This window comes from Sinocyclocheilus anshuiensis, unplaced genomic scaffold (assembly GCF_001515605.1).
Source record: "Sinocyclocheilus anshuiensis isolate Anshui unplaced genomic scaffold, SAMN03320099.WGS_v1.1 scaffold1468, whole genome shotgun sequence".
NCBI lineage: Eukaryota > Metazoa > Chordata > Actinopteri > Cypriniformes > Cyprinidae > Sinocyclocheilus > Sinocyclocheilus anshuiensis.
In genome coordinates, this window is record NW_015546129.1 from 643,156 (window position 1) to 654,442 (window position 11,287).

The window sequence follows — 11,287 nt, forward strand, 5'->3', positions numbered from 1 at the left end:
AGGCAGGTGGGGTTGCTACAGGGGGGTGGAGGGAGGTGCTGCTGAATGGGAGTGGTCTAGACAGTGGAGGGCGGATTGCACCCTTATTCTCACTGTCCGGTTCGGACTCTGATCCGCTCCAGGATTTGTCTGCATCCTGATCCGCTATGACTACAGACAGAGACAGCATATCACAATGCTCAATGGACCCTTTTAGATTTTTTATAAATTGTTGATTTGAAATGTTACTGTAACAAGCTTAGCCAAACATTTTAAACTTTTCAGTCTTTCCCCATTCAAGTGGAGAACAGCAGTGTTTGCCTGCCTATTACCTATATATAAAATAGCTACCAGTGAGCCTTGCCAAGATGGCCACCTAATGGGACTGCCTTGCCTTAATGGGACTTTGCTACAGGGAAAGGGTTTCAAATTATAGCACAACCACAATTCTGAAAGACTTCACAAAAACATTTAAATTTAAAACTTACCTTCTACTTTTTCCCTTTTTGTGGTGCTTATGAGTTTCTTCAAGTTTACTTTCTGTAAAAAAAAGTTTTATATTACAATATTTTGTAATCAATTTCACATGTGCTATTCAGAACTGTTGTCATGCACAACACAACAGAGCTTAGAAATACCTTTGGGCTCAAATCTAACTCATCATCATCATCATCGTCATCATCTGATGAAGGCCAGGAATCAGCAGCACCACTTTTTGATGCCCTGCAAATGAACACAATGTAGTGCTTGATAAACTTATCATTTGTAGCTGCTTTTATCTCCCATTCCTGTTTTGACATATCAATGACATATCACCTGCTAATGGATTCTGTGTGAGAATTGTCCTCTGTATCTGAGGAGAGAAATAAAAGAGATTATCTGCGCTTAAGACAAGATACAGCCTAGCCAAAAAAGTACCCATTGCTAATACAAACATTTTCTTGCAGTATAGCTAACTAGAGATCTAAAGACCCACTCATAATTAGAGAGACTATTCATTTGTGGTGAAACAATGCATTCCTACAGACCTATTCACACCGATAAATTATGTTTTTATCATTTTTTTCTCATTTGTTTGGCAAAACACTCCAAAAAGACCAATGGGTTAAGACCAATAAGCATTTGGGTCAAGTATCTAAAACCGATTACATATTCTACATAGATGCAGAGCAAAAAGCAGTTTGACCGCAAGCATTTACTGATAAAGTGAGACTATGTTTAATGTATATCACCACAACATCTGTACAGCTATTACAGTACAATATTCTATTATAGCATATACTTCTATATCACAGCATTAAAGAGTGAGTGACAATTGTCTTAATACATTACATAAGTAAAACATTACTTGTTTTACAATTTGCATTGTCTGCTGAGCTGTAGGCCTTTTTTTTTTTTATTTAAATTGTTAAAGACTGGATTTTTTTTCACCCAGTCTCATTTTTTAACTTCATTTCAGGTGTCAGTAGGTCTTATTTAATCTAGCGTACAACACACAAAGAAGAACAGCTCCTATGACAAGACATACCATGGTTTACCATTCAGCAACACTAAATGATTTCATACGACTCTTAATATTGTGTTTTAAAGGAATAGTTCACACAAAAATAAAAATTGGCTGAAAATTTACAGGCCATCCGAGATGAGTTTGTTTCTTCATTGGAACAGATTTGGAGATTATTACAGTATTCCATCACTTGCTCACCATTGGATCCTCTGCAGTGGATGGGTACCGTCAGAATGAGAGTCCAAACAGATGATAAGAAGATCACAATAATCCACACCACTCCAACATAGAGCTGTTTTGGCTTGTAAACACCGCTCTATGCGTATTTCTCTTCTGATTCAGAAGCGATTACTTTTTCACTGGTGTAAGCAATATTATGGGTAGATGACGTATTTTAAAAGTCTTAATGATGGATTTGTTTCTTACAAACACACAGCTTTTCGCTTCTCGAGATGTTAACTGATGGACCGGAGTGGTGTGGATTACTTGTGGATTATTGTGATGTTTTTATCAGCTGTTTGGACTCTCATTCTGACGGCACCCATTCACTGCAGAGGATCCACTGATGAGCAAGTGATGTAACACTAAATTTCTTCAGATCTGTTCTGATGAAGAAACAAACTCACCTATATCCTGGATGGCCTAATGTTGAGTACATTTTCAGCAAATTTTCATTTTTGGGTGAACTATTCCTTTTATCTCTGAAATGGTAAAGAATAATGTGTCTGATCTACAGCACATCGATTGGCACACATTGGCAATACCTTTCCCTACTCCTGCGGAGCTGCTTCCTGCTGCTACAACAGATGAGTGTGGAGTAACAATGGGGAAACAGAACCAAATCAAAACACTGCAGTCAACACTGCAGCAATACTGACGTACATATACAGATGACACTGAAAACCTTGAATTATGCAAATCGAGTAAAACACAATTAGACTCACCATCTTTATCCAGAGCTGGTCCTCCCAAAGCCAAACCAGCCCCAATACCACCAGGGCTGCCGAGCACAGACGTCTGTTTCTTTTTGCTGGCAGTGAAATGGGAAGGTGACTGAAGGGATCTTCTCTTCGTCCCATGCTCAATAATCAGATGTGAACATCTGGAACAGAACGATTACTGATGAGCTCCTACAAGCAAATGCTTTAAACAAAGCTTTCTGTTTTAAAACCACACAACATCTGCAGTGCATTTCCATTAACAAAACATTGCCGGTGTAAACACATCGCTATCACCATTTCAAATGTTCCTAACTTACAATGAATTAAAACAGGTAATAGCAACACAAATTGCCAACATTCATTGCGAAACCAACATACAAACAAAGTAAGGACTTTGTATTTAAAATCAGATGGTGAGTTTGAAATATAAGCAGGCAAAAGAAGAAAGCCCTTACGCGTGATGTCCATTCATGACGGCATAATCATCAGAAGACCAGCCCTTATCATCTTTCACTGTGATGTCGGCATCATACTGCAGGAGCAAACGCACCATGCTGATTTGTCCATTGCATGCAGCTATCATCAACGCAGACCTTAACAATGACAGACAGAATGTGAATCAGTGAAACTAAAAATACTAGAAAACATTTATGTTAACAAAACAGAACAGAAAAAAAAAAAAAGTTTTATTTCAGTTCTTTGCGAAGACATTTTTCATTTCCATTTTGTTTTAAGTGCTGAAATTACTAAAACTGAAGTAAAATAATTAAAACACTAAACAAAAACAAATATAATAACAATACAACAATAATAAAATAACAAAAAATGACTAAAACAAATTTATAAAAAAAAACTACAACTGAAAAAAAAAAAGTAATAAAAACAAATACGACAATAACAAAATAACAAACTAATAAAAATAACTAAAATGTACAACAAATTACAAAAATGAGAAAACAAAATTAAAACTAATTCAAGATATGAATAAATAATAAGACAATAATGACACTAAAATAATATCTAGGTGAATCACTTATTAGTTTCTATGGATTACAAATCAATTGTTGTTAATTTATCCATTTATTTATCAGTACTATTATTCCTGATTGATTATTACTTTTGCTGAAAAGAAAATTGATAGAGCACAATTTCATAAAATTTCTCCATCATATCTCCTAAATGCACATACCAAGATGACTACAGAACTTTAACTTCTGGATGAACTAATCCATTAAAGGGCGTCTTTCTTACCGTTGCTCCTGGTTCTTGACATTAACATCTGCTCCCTCTTTCAATAAAAGCTCCGTCATGTCTGCATGGTTTTCCATCACAGCCAGCATCAGTGGAGTGTTGCCATCCTGTCAATCAAACCACAACAAAACAAGACTGGACTGCATTAACTATCTTACCTTTCAACGCACAAGACGATCACTTTTGGTTTATAAGTGCATCCTTATTTGAAGGATGAACTTCTGACTCAACCAATGTTAGGAGTAAGCATTTTAGTGAATATTATGCAGTATGCACTAAGTAGTCTATTATTTCTGCAATTTGGCACTGCAGAAATTAAACACTTCATCTTTATGTATCAGACACGTGCTGTGTGTGGTTAATACTGTAATAATCTGTCGGAACACTAAAGTTTCACCTTGTTCTGCGCGTTGATGTTGGCTGAGTGCTCCAGGAGCTGCAGCGTCACAGGTAGGGAGGGGATATGGGCGGCCAGGTGCAGTGCCGTGTTTCCATTGATGTCCACCAGGTTGGGGTCAGCCTCATGATCCAGGAGCAAAGAGATGGAGCGGTCTTGTTCACACTGAACCGCCTACAAGACATGCATAACCACAAAGACATACCAGTCAGCATGTATCTATATGTATATGATTTCACAAGAACAAGCGGAGTGTACCTTCATTAAGGCAGAGCGGTTCTGATTGTCGCATAAGTTCAGCTTCACTTTGCTCTCCACCAAGAACTGAACCACATCTCTGTGTCCGCAGGCACAAGCGATGTGCAGCGCAGTTCTGCGGGTCCAATCACAGAGGATAACTGACAGCATTACTGCACATACAAATGATTAGAAGCTACAAAGAGTTTAAAACAATAGCAAATAAGTTATTCAGCAAAGATGCATTAGATTGATCAAAAAGTGGCAGTAAAAACATGTTACAAAAGATTTCTATTTCAAATAAATGCTGTTCTTTTGAACTTCCTATTCTTCAAAGAATCCTGAAAAAATGTATCACGGTTTCCACAAAAATATGAAGCAGCACAACTGTTACACTGATAATAATAAGTGTTTCTTGAGCAGCAAATCAGCATATTAGAATGATTTCTGAAGGATCATGTGACACTGAAGACTGGAGTAATGATGCTGAACATTCAGCTTACATCACAGAAATAAATTACATTTTACAATATATTCCAATATAAAACAGATATTTTAAATTGTAATAATATTTCATAACATTACTGTTTTTGCTGTATTTTAGATTAAATAAATGCCTTGGTTGGTGAGCAGAAGAGACTACTTTTAAAAACATTAAAAAAATAATACAGACCCCAAACTTTTAAACAGTAGTGTATGAATGTTTCTTCTGAAAGAACAAGGTGAAGTAAGTCTAAGGGTGTATTCACACCTGTCTTGTTTGGTTCGATTCAATCGAACTCAAGTTCGTTTCCCCTCTTGGTGCGGACATTTTTGGCAGGTGTGAATACAGCAATTGCACTCGGGTGCGGACCAAACAACCGTACCGAGACCCAGCTGAAGAGGTGGTCTCGGTCCGCTTCCAAACGAACTCTGGTACGGTTCGTTTTAGGTGTGAATATGACCCGACCTTGATCCGACCCAATTGCAGAAATCACGTTTAGAAACAGACAACTCGCGCATATAGTGCTGTTATTTGCGTTTCAATGGCTTAAATCACTTGTTTTTAAACCACAATGCTTAAAAACACATGCAAATGATGAGTTTTCCTGACCCTTGCCATCTCATCATTGGACGCACCTTTAGAAAGAAATTAATCTTTACGGATTGCATAATAATAAGAGTTTTTGTTTTGGATTTGAATTATTTTGTTTTGTATTCATTTAAAGCTTTCTATAGATATATTCATCATGTCTATAAGGAAAATATTCGCTGAGTTTCGGTGCATTTTTGTGAAGCGCTCCTGTACAAGACCGAGACAAGCGCATCCTATTTGTTTTCTTTATTTTACAAAAGCACAACGTTTTCTTGATATTGTGAGTGCACACAAATAAAAATAGAGCCCTTACAGTTCCGAACGTTGTATTATTCTTACCTTTATGAGCAAAAATGACAGCGTATTTCATTTGTTTACACTGATGTCCTGAAGCGTGCTTCAGCTTCCACTCTCCACACAAACGATTAGATATGCACCTAATAGCGCACATTTATATAGGTTAAATGTTTAAACTAACATTGTGATTATTTGTTTTCTTTATTTTACAAAAGCACAACGTTTTCTTGATATTGTGAGTGCACACAAATAAAAATAGATAGTAAAGTTCCGAACGATGTATTATTCTTACCTGTATGAGCAAAAATGAGGTCGTATTTAATTTGTTTAGCGAACCGCACCAAACAAAAAAAATCAACATTGTATTTGGTCCGGACCAAAGCAAGTGAACTAGCAGACTTTCCTGGTGTGAATACACCCTAAGTTTTGGGATTATGCATCAACAAATGCTACCATTAAATGATTCTTCATGCATCATAATGTCCACAAGAATTCAAAATGGACCGATTTACTCTCTTAATAAACATTTTTAGTATTATCGTGAAGGTTATTCCAAAGAAACAGGTTAACCAATAATCAAACACCTATTATATAGGCATTGATTTAGCAAACTGGCATTAGGTCTAGCTGCATTCTGGTATGAAATTTTTTTTTACAATCCCATCAATTCTCAAATCATCCATTTTCAAGTTGAACATGGAAATAGTTACTTTATAGGTGTATTAATTCCAATTTGTTGAACATTTTGATTTTGTAAAGAAAAATATTTTAATGAAAAATTCATGAAAGTTCATGAAAATTAAAAGATTTTTAGCAATGCTAAAATTGCTAAAAAATTAAAAATAGGCTAGGTTATTCTCTTGTAGTGTAGCCAGAGAAAATTTTAGCAGGGCAAGTAAAAATCTAAAACAAATTCAGACCAAATCCATATTGTATATGCACATTTTGTTTTTGTAAATTAAAGGCGCAATATGTAATTTTCGCCGCTAGAGGGCGCGTATTCAAAACAAACAAAGAAACAAAGGCGTAGTTTGATGACGCTGTGACTGAGTGTGGAATCATGGGAGTTGTGGTCTTCATCCCCACAGCCGATGCAATCCGACGGGACTCGGGCAAAAATCCTGTTCATGGATGAGCTAATGATTTAGTAACGTAGTAGAATGAAGCAGGGTGAGGCTGAAAGCCGTCGAAGTGAAACGAGGCGCTGAACGAGCGCGACACACGGCTGGAAAGCAGCGGAGCTTTTATTATGCCACAGTCGACCGCTTCCGCTCCTTCCGGTCGTGTGTATGTGGGGTAAAGCAGCGCTGTTTTATCATACTAGATACATTTAGTTCTGTTATAATGCTACTCTGTGCGCTCGTCACTGGTCTATTAAAACGCACAACATATTAAAGCATCTTTGGTGTTTAAATGTTTTCTACAAAACAAAACTGGAAATCGAAGGGTTATGACGTCATCGGCAGGCGACACAAAGACACTATAGACACGCTCCGTGTCACTAGTTAAAATTGCTTATTTCTCTGGATTTAAACATTCTTCGAAACATTTGGGATAGTGTAAGTACACAAGTCAGCAAAATATATAACACTGTTCTAGTGGTTTTTGGATATTTTAATAAAAAAATCTTACATATTGCGTGCACCTTTAATATAATAATAATAATGAAAAAGTTTAAGTTAAATTTCATGAAATATACAAATATTTCTAGCAAATATAAAAATGTATTTGCTAAAAAATAAATATAGGTCTTCTTTTGCAGTTGGGAAAATTAAAATGTAAGCAGGACATGTAAAAAGCAATACAACTACTGGCCAAATTCCCATCGCTGAGCCCTGAAGGAGAAGCCTGATGCCGACACCTGGGGCCGCATTACAGAAACTTTCTATCTTAAGTCTAAGGTTAAGATCTGACAAGGTTCAATCTGGCAAGTTGCTGAAAATCGCTGTAGGTGGTAAGATTCTGTATTTTCTGTAATACATTTTGATTTGTCCACTACAAACAAAATAGTTGCAGATCATCAACCATTACCTGTTTTCCTTATCCAGCTGGTTTAAATCATTCTTTTTGGCCAGCTGTCTGAGTTTGACCACATCTCCGCTGAACGCAGCCTTGTGGACCTTCCCGAGGTCTTTCTCCTTCACATCATAGCTGGCCGACAGCACGCTCCCCGTCTCAGAGGGGCTGGGGGAGCCCTTCTTCTTCTTGAAGTTGAATATTTTCTTCATGGTCTGTGAAGGCACATCTCCATCAGCAGATTGTCCTTTACCTGAGCTTCAGGTTCTGATCACCTTGCATGTCTCGTCCATCCTCTAAAAATAAATCCTGCAAAGAGGATTAGAGTTATTCAATAATGACAGAAGCACAGGTCGGTCTGTCGTTGGTATGCTGTCCATATGACACTTCTGTTTGATCATAAATCACACATTTTTCGTTCAAAGGGTAGTGTGGTGATACTATGGTATAGTGGTAGTATCAGAGGGTAATATCATAGTATTTTACTCATATAGCATGGTGCTTTCAAGGTAACGTTACTCCAATATACTTTAAAAAACCATGGTAAATCCTTGGTTTCATATTGAATAAGCTATAAACCAGCTAACTATACAAAGTATTATATTATAATAAAATGCGATAAACGTAACATATACGAACACAGTTGTTTAAATAAAAAAGTGATACCTGTTTAGAAAAGCTTATCATCTCAAGAGTGATCAGATCACCTAATCATGTTAATCTGGTAGTCAATGATAGTCAACCAAACAACCTGGCGAGCTTACAAACTCACCTACATTGTCGTTTCAGTGTGGGGCGTCTATTATTTATATTTTAAACGAAAAATAAAACACGAAAAGATTATAAATGATGCTAGCTATCGAGTAAGACACATCGGGTCTGTTCAAACGACGAGCCGTTTACGACGCTAGCAAGCTAGCTGCTTCTGTTACCATGGTAACAGTGTGACGATCGTATTTAATCCTAATAATTTAAATTCTAAAATGTTGTACTATATGCAAAACGTCTGGGAAATTTTAAGAACTGTCAAGCTGATCTGGTTTTACGTTTAATAAAATAAACGAGACTAATATCAAATCACGGATATCGTTATGTTTTGCTCTGTTTTCACACGGAATGTCGAACACGCTGACGTCACGACGGAGGCGGGGACTTCACCGCACTCTTCCCGCATTGGACGGTTTGAATCAATGACAGACATGCGTATCATCCAATGAGAGCACAGCTCGTCCTTGCCTAAACTTTCTTGATTGTGATTGGCCGAATCTGTCGTGACAGACAGCCGTATTGTTCAATTGCAAACACGGATTCTTTGATCCCACCCAGAATAGGGCGGTTCGTAGTGTATTATTCGTCAGAGCAGAATTTTAAACTATTTAAACCGTTTTGAGCGGCTGGCTGAAAAACAAGAGACAGTGGAGCCGAAGACAGAAAATAGCTTCTAATCTTAAATTAGCATCTAATGTTTATGAACAAAATAGAAGCAAGGATCATAACTTCGGATCATCAAGTCTTTGTTTTTGCAGTGCGGTCGTGCATAAAGGCTAAAGAGGTAGATGCCGTTTTAAAATGTATTATGTGATTGGCCGAATCTGTCGTGACAGACAGCCGTATTGTTCAATTGAAAACACGGATTATTTGATCCCACCCAGAATAGGGCGGTTCGTAGTGTGTTATTCGTCAGAGCAGAATTTTAAACTATTTAAACCGTTTTGAGCGGCTGGCTGAAAAACAAGAGACAGTGGAGCCGAAGACAGAAAATAGCTTCTAATCTTAAATTAGCATCTAATGTTTATGAACAAAATAGAAGCAAGGATCATAACTTCGGATCATCAAGTCTTTGTTTTTGCAGTGCGGTCGTGCATAAAGGCTAAAGAGGTAGATGCCGTTTTAAAATGTATTATTTCGCTGTTTAAAGTAGCTAGGTTGGCTATGAATTCTTAATGCAGTCAGATATAAATTCACGTTTTAGTTATTCGCATGCTATTTTGTGTAATTTTAATATTCTTATGTCATAAATGTAACAACCGAAATATATTTGTTTATTATATACACGCATGTTCGTCCGCGGCTGTGTTTGAACTGAGATCGGAATAAAGACTTAGTTCATAAAAAACATTAGATTAAATGTTTACATTTCTTAATTTGAACATCATATATGGTTAGTATGCAGTAAGTTAATCTACCTGCATCATGAATCAGTGAAATTATTTCCAATGTTTTGAGAAACACCGTCTAAATGCTCAATTTCTTTGTTGTAACATTTGACAGATGTCAAATAAAGCGGTTTTCATGCTATATATTAATATTAATGAGTCTGGACCTTCTGCTCTTTGTTGTAAAGTTCACCACGAAAAAAGCAAATTCATGTTTTAACATTTTCCCTGAAGCACAATAGTAAACAAATGTGTTTTCAAAATGACAGCTTGTCAAACGGGCCTAGTGGAGTCATAATGTAAAGTTAGTTTGTGATCAGTTGCTTGCAAAAAAAAAATTTTTTACCCAAAATGCTACTCTTTACACTTGCTTTATTAGTCAGTATTGCAAAACCAAAACCTTTCCTTCTGTATTTCCAGGGGTGGCAACATGAGTTCCTTGCCGGAGGCCACGCGCTCCCTCATGGAGGTTTTTAATGGGAAGCTGCAGGATTTTACCAAAGAAATTGACAATGTCCACATGGTGTGGCTGGAGGAGATCCAGCAGGAGGCTTATCGCATGTTTTCCAGGTGAGACACTGTAAATGTGAGGTGGACTGTGTTATACACTTCATACTGTCACTTTGTGTGTATATGTGAGAATCCCTCAGCTACTATGCAGGTTATTAGACATGTTCATAAAAAAGATGTTTTGTTGTACAGTGACTTCAGCACCGAGCCAGAACTCATGCCAAAGACTCCATCACAGAAAAAGACAAACCGCCGGAAACGGGTGTCGATGGAGCTTAATGAGTCTCGCAGCAAAAGACGGTAAGGGTTTGGACTCTTCTGGTTTGCCAATGTCTTTGTTCATTTGCTTGGTACAGAAACGTTTTATAGGTTTAAAGCAACAGCTTTTTTGATTTACTGTATTGGCCCGAATATAAGACGACCCTGATTATAAGACGACCCCCCTTTTTCCAGATGTACCTTTTGGAAAAAGGCTTTTTAAAAACCAAATCTTGTTTTTTTTTTCTCAGTAAAACACATTTAGTCTTCAATTATTTTCATATTGCATATTTTTCCTATTTAAATTTTTGTTTTGAAAATATGGTAAAAACTGGTCAAATGTACCAACAATCACATTTAAAAAAATATACACTTTTTGATATACCATAAAAATAAAAAAACATAAATTAGGACATTTAGGCTATCCGTCTAATAGTAGCCTACCAAAAGCTTATTAACAGTAGAAGTTAAATCTTACTGTAGTCTTCAAATCTGGGTAGTTCAAGTTTTAAGTTATTCATTTTGGTTAATTTTCTACAATCTAGATGGTTTTTGACAGGTCTCCTATGTTCATGAAAAAAGTACATTTCTATTAATACATTAAAGGGGTCATATGATGCGATTTCAAGTTTTCCTTTCTCTTTGGAGTGTTACAAGCTGTTC

General features: G+C 36.7%; 2 protein-coding genes across 6 annotated transcripts in view; one reads left to right on the top strand and one right to left on the bottom strand.

Moving 5' to 3' along the window:
* The window catches only part of ankrd26 (ankyrin repeat domain containing 26), a 40,301-nt gene extending 31,722 nt beyond the window's left edge, over positions 1-8,579 (bottom strand). Inside the window, exons 1-11 of the mRNA XM_016502959.1 lie at positions 8,473-8,579; positions 7,716-8,009; positions 4,334-4,448; positions 4,076-4,249; positions 3,679-3,785; positions 2,883-3,020; positions 2,431-2,588; positions 2,251-2,283; positions 796-832; positions 618-702; positions 468-519 (exon numbers count right to left, since the gene is read on the bottom strand). Coding sequence (XP_016358445.1) covers positions 468-519; positions 618-702; positions 796-832; positions 2,251-2,283; positions 2,431-2,588; positions 2,883-3,020; positions 3,679-3,785; positions 4,076-4,249; positions 4,334-4,448; positions 7,716-7,912 — 1,096 coding nt within the window. The 5' untranslated portion in view covers positions 7,913-8,009; positions 8,473-8,579. The remainder of the gene's footprint in view (positions 1-467; positions 520-617; positions 703-795; positions 833-2,250; positions 2,284-2,430; positions 2,589-2,882; positions 3,021-3,678; positions 3,786-4,075; positions 4,250-4,333; positions 4,449-7,715; positions 8,010-8,472) is intronic.
* A 510-nt stretch (positions 8,580-9,089) lies between these two features.
* The window catches only part of incenp (inner centromere protein), a 15,867-nt gene continuing 13,669 nt past the window's right edge, over positions 9,090-11,287 (top strand). For 4 of the 5 annotated variants that reach the window (XM_016503002.1, XM_016502999.1, XM_016503001.1 and 1 more), the window contains exons 1-3: positions 9,416-9,578; positions 10,277-10,426; positions 10,559-10,666. In XM_016503002.1, coding sequence (XP_016358488.1) covers positions 10,287-10,426; positions 10,559-10,666 — 248 coding nt within the window. In that variant the 5' untranslated portion in view covers positions 9,416-9,578; positions 10,277-10,286. Of the gene's footprint in view, positions 9,253-9,415; positions 9,579-10,276; positions 10,427-10,558; positions 10,667-11,287 lie in introns of those variants that run through there. The other variant, XM_016503000.1, reaches the window with a different exon arrangement.